Below are 4,936 nucleotides of genomic sequence, written 5' to 3' on the forward strand. Positions count from 1 at the left end.
GTGAAAATCGACGGTCCCCTCTGATTGTGTTTTTCATTTGAAAGGGAGGGGGCGGGCACAGTACATGCTCATCCTTTGGACTTGTTTCCGTGTGGCGTTTTTGCTTGGCCTCTCGTCTTCAAGTCGAAAATGAGTTTGGTGTGTTGGAGTAACGGACACTTGCGACGCGTCACAAGCGGCGTAGCGAAAGTTTCCAAGGCTTTGTTTTTGTCGAGCATCAAGAGAAAACAATCCACGCCTTGTTGTGTCTTGACACATTTTTATTGCTTTTGGTTGAGCAAGGAAAAGAGAGAGGCACACCAGATACGTCTCGCGGCAGTTACAAGTGCATCGTGTCATCGCCGGCTGCTGACAAAGCCTCGATTGATTGCAAAATGTCAGAGAGCAAACAATTCGGTGTTGGGCAAAATCGGATTTGTACAAATTGGAGCGAGGCTTCGTCATCCTTTCGTGCTTTTGGGACGATGTTGTTGTTTTTCGAGACTTCTTTGGAAAGACTCGGCTCATGCTGCTGAGTTTCTTCGGTTCTTCGCATTTGAGAGATCGCATCTACGGTCATGCAAATTTTCTTATTTTGTCCTCGGTGCCGCAACAGAATCTTTGCGAGTGGTCCCTTTTACTTCGGTGACCTTTCTTTTTTTTGTTTATCTTCATCTGCCATCCATCCCAAATTTGGTCAATGCTGAGCGTTGTTCCTCTGCGTTTTTGTACATTTTGTCGAATTGCGATGACGAGCGTGGGGGCTGAGACCGGCCAAGTCTCAAGCGGGGGCCCGCGTCCCAAGTAAGCGAAGGGGGATTTGCGAGAGGGCAGGAGAGTCGCCTTCACCCTCGTGCGCGCGATCGTCGCTTTCGAATCAAGGGCAGACTACGTCCTTGACACGCTGGATGACGGGAAAGGGCCCCGCGGCACAGGCGACTCCATCAAAGTCGTCCAGTTCCAGAGACGTCACGTAGGCTCCTCCAAAGTTCTGAGTCACGATGTGGGTGGCCTGGACGGGGAGGCAAAGAAAACGTTTACGTCTGAAGGAGGGCCGCAAGAATTTTGCTTGATTATTTGACATACCTTGTCGTCGATGGTCGCATCGCTGTCGATGACAACCGTGGCGGGAAGCAACGGGGCAGCGCAGACCTGAAAGATGGACTCGGTTTGCCGTGGTGCCGTCTCATTGCTTTGAATGCTCTGCGGTCTCGGGTTGTACCTGGGATTTGGGCCAGATCCTTGCCGTGGCTTTGGGCTTCGTGTCAACACCGTAGGTGGCGATTCCCATGTTCAGCTTTCCTGTTGGCGCTCCCTCTTGTACCCAGTGATCCATTCCATCAATCTAAAATGCAGGCAAAGCCTTGATGGGCAAGAGGACGGAAATCGGAAGGCTCGGGCCGAGCTTGCGCCAACTCTGAGCTGCCGCACGCGGCGTCAACGCTCGCGCCGTGAGACACGAGTGGAATTTGTTCCCTGACGCCAAGCACTTGTTGTGATATGTTTGTTTTTGAATGAGGGAAAGCTCGCGCTCCACGAGTAAACTTGTGCTCTTTGGGGGAATAAAAAAAAAAAAACTGTCTGGCTTCAGGCCGAATCCTCGCGCCTCCCAAATCCTCCTCCCCCTTTTTCGGTTTGCTCAACTCTTGGCGTTGCCTTGTCGAAGGGAGTCAACTCTTTTCGATGGGCAGTCACTTGTAAAAACAACAACCGGTCGTGCGCACTGACAACTCGTTTCGCTCTGTGACCAAATCAGACGTTTGCGCCGGCGAATGAGCTGAGAATGAGCCGTTGCGTGAATTCCCTGACAGATTGCTTTTGGCCTGCTGAATCCATTCAAGGGGGAGAATGTGCGAGTGGCCCCCCACATCCTTCTGGGCTGCAAGCAGACGCCAAACTGTGTGCGGAGGCCGGCCCGACGATGTCCAGTCGGAAACTTCTCGACCTGACACACCAGCTTGGGGGCTCCTGTCGCATTCGCTGACCCTACAGCGAGTTTCTGTCGTTGGGGATCAAAGGCCTTTTACTGACAGGCAATGCGGAAGGGGAGCCACGTTGCCTTTTTGAGCTGCAGCCCTCCGAGAGGGGGGGGGGGGGCCGGAACCTGCGTCCGGGCAAGGCAAAACCTGATCCAAATATCTCAAGGGTCTTAAGGGCTCTCTGTGGGCCGCGCTTTGTCTGTTCCCTGCTATCATGAATTCGACTGGCCGATTGCTTTTCTAGTGCAGGAACGGGACAGCGGCCCTCGCATCCGTCCCATGTTTCTCGCCGCCAAACTTTGCTTCGGCCGTTGACTAATCCCATTGGAGCCGATACCTCCACAGTGGGTCTCGCTTACCGCATTGGGGAATGTGCCGACAGGAGATTTTCGGTCAAGATCAGCGGTCATCACGTTGAAGCAGTCGACGATCCTGGGCAAACGCACACGCACGGCAGTTATGGCCCATCGTAGCGTCAACGCGGCAAAGCTACCGAATGAGATTTGTGCTTACCCGACAAGCTGTGGGACCTCGTAACTGTCATCGATGACAGAAGGCACACCGGATACGCTAGCGGTGAGCAAGTCCAGCTTGGCTTTCAGCTCCTGCTCAGCAAAACGCCACCATCAAGGCTTTGGCAAACCGTTTAGAGGAGGACAATTTCCAAGATCAGACCTTCATGAGATCTGTGAATCCCTGCTTGGCTTCTGAATCAAAGGCTCCGCTTTGCATCCACAAGATGTTGACGCCATCGAAGCCCTCAGCAACCACGACGTTGAATACGGATGTGATAAAATCGGCCCTCTTTGGAAGTGTGAATCTGGTCAATGGGAGGAAAAGCAAGTTCGTGTCACAAACACCAAAAAAGAAAACCCAAAAAACAATCAAAACCACTTTTGTTGTTTTGTGCTTCCAATTGGGAATTCTTCTCAGTGCTGTGCTGCCTTGAGATACGAGTCCGGTCCGCCCCCGCCACTCCCCCAAAAAATTTAATGAGGTAAAGAGGACTTGCTTTTCCATGCTTTTAAATCCCAATTAAAAGCGATTGGGTTTTTTCATTCCCATCGATTCGGGACTTTTTGTCATTTAATAAATAAGGTCACTCGACGTTCTTAAGTAATTTCAGAAAAGTACTTTTTATCTCTGGAAATGTTTTGGGTGTAAAAGTGCTCGATCGGTGGTCCATTCTTTTGGTCGTTCAAATCAGCCATTTGAGTCGTCTTTGCTTCGTGTCTTCCGTTGTTCTGTCAATACTTTTTGTCGTGCTTTCACTTGTGCGAAGTTGCTTCACGTTGAATATGTGCTAAAAAAAAGAATCGACGTTGTGTCGCAAAATCAATAAACGCCTTGTCAAGCGTTGAACAGTTTGTACGTTGTGATTCAATCGATGCGGCAGTTTGATTCGTTGTGCTGCCCCTTCTGGTGTGCCCGCCTTGGTCACCAGGGGCCAGTATAACACTATAACAATAGACTTGTTCTATCGCCGCTCACGAAGTTGCCTTAACACGAGTCTCTTTGTGCCGAGGATGGATCAACAAATGCTTCGAAAGCTTTGCCTGACAACCTTTAACGATGAGCGTTTCTGTGGGGTTTTGCATGCTTCGTTATAGCATGAAGCGAAGTGGGCCGCAATCTGCTCGGTGTGTTTTGTGACTCACATAGCGCTGCTAATCCCAATCAGATCGACTTCCAAAAGGGTTTTCGCGGTTGCGCTGCAATTGGAACAAAGACGTTTCCTTGTTAGTGTTCTTCGTATTCAACAACATCTCAAAAAGTGCCCCAAATCTGACCCCGGAAATGCCGTCTTGAAGTCCTGATGATCCTGAATTGGTCCCCCGCTGGAGGGAATCTTCATTTGTTTATTTGGCCGGACACGTTTGAAGATGATGTGGGTGCACGGCTGCCGTTTCATGTCGGACGCCACGTCAACGTCATTGATGCCGTTCACGTCTGAGTCGGGAACGCTCTGGAAGGTGCACACCAGTTTTCGGGAGCATGTGGCCTCTGAAACGCGAAAACGGACAGCGGTTCGTCTCGAGAACGGCACGTTGGCTGCCAGGGACAAATCGGCGCAAGAGGGAAACTTACCCAAGTGCGCCACGAGCACGCACAGACCTGCGAATGAATTGGCACCTTAGTCACAACTGTTCACACTTTCAAAATAAAACAACCATTCACAACACTTGCCCTCGGTGGCGCGCCTTACCTACGAGAAGAAGTAGCTTCTGCATCTTGTTGCTGGTGGGAGGGGGCAGGGGGGTAAGAATAATATCAATCAAAGCGGTCACACCAATCGGCCAAACTCGGATGACCTTCTCAAGATTGGATGTCACACAAAACTGCACAGCACTTTGAGAGAAAGGCGAGGCGCGATCAGGCCGGCGGCTGCCAACCGAGTGCCAAACTCGTTTTTCTTCAGACGTGAGCCAGCGATGCGAACCAACTTTGGACGCGCAAACTATTTCAGGTCAGATAGCAAGAAAAAAAAAAAACGCCCTTACCTCTTGTGGGGTCGTTGGAGACGATTTACCAAAGAATCTGAATGATTGGAAAGCAGCAAAGTAAAAAAGTCACTTCTATGACTTGGATGACAAAATTCTTTTCAACAGCTCCAGGAAATGAATGGGAAGGTCGACTGCATCGTTTGGACATTTCTTTGATGTAAACGTCTTTTCAACTTGCTTTGACTCGCGACACTGGAAAGCACTTCAAAACAAAGTACAGAACACCCCCCCCCCCCGATACTTTGAGCTCGCGTTTGGAATCTTTCCCACGTGGTGCTGACTTCACTCATTGTTGGATTTTGGTGCAGCATAGCAACTCGATGCTGCTTCACCGCCTTTGCTTTGAACTCTGGCCTCCAATATGTGACCTGAGCCTGCAGATCTTTTTTTTTTTTTTTTTGTCCTCCCCGTCATTCACAGGTGTTGAACCCCGGTCCTGGAGGGCCGCCGTCCTTCATGTTTTTCCAATCCTCC

General features: G+C 50.4%; 1 protein-coding gene across 2 annotated transcripts in view; it reads right to left on the minus strand.

The window, feature by feature from the left end:
- Window positions 1–492: 492 nt before the first annotated feature.
- Window positions 493–4,936, minus strand: part of LOC109518180 (oviduct-specific glycoprotein-like) — a 13,410-nt gene continuing 8,966 nt past the window's right edge. Inside the window, exons 2-12 of one of the 2 annotated variants that reach the window (XM_019873877.1) lie at window positions 4,460–4,496; window positions 4,165–4,196; window positions 4,047–4,073; window positions 3,749–3,962; window positions 3,617–3,670; window positions 2,634–2,778; window positions 2,476–2,563; window positions 2,318–2,394; window positions 1,202–1,324; window positions 1,066–1,131; window positions 493–991 (exon numbers count right to left, since the gene is read on the minus strand). In XM_019873877.1, coding sequence (XP_019729436.1) covers window positions 857–991; window positions 1,066–1,131; window positions 1,202–1,324; window positions 2,318–2,394; window positions 2,476–2,563; window positions 2,634–2,778; window positions 3,617–3,670; window positions 3,749–3,962; window positions 4,047–4,073; window positions 4,165–4,189 — 954 coding nt within the window. In that variant the 5' untranslated portion in view covers window positions 4,190–4,196; window positions 4,460–4,496 and the 3' untranslated portion in view covers window positions 493–856. Of the gene's footprint in view, window positions 992–1,065; window positions 1,132–1,201; window positions 1,325–2,317; window positions 2,395–2,471; window positions 2,564–2,633; window positions 2,779–3,616; window positions 3,671–3,748; window positions 3,963–4,046; window positions 4,074–4,164; window positions 4,197–4,459; window positions 4,497–4,936 lie in introns of both variants that reach the window. The other variant, XM_019873876.1, reaches the window with a different exon arrangement.

This window comes from Hippocampus comes, unplaced genomic scaffold (assembly GCF_001891065.2).
Source record: "Hippocampus comes isolate QL1 unplaced genomic scaffold, H_comes_QL1_v1.1 scaffold298, whole genome shotgun sequence".
Classification (NCBI taxonomy): domain Eukaryota; kingdom Metazoa; phylum Chordata; class Actinopteri; order Syngnathiformes; family Syngnathidae; genus Hippocampus; species Hippocampus comes.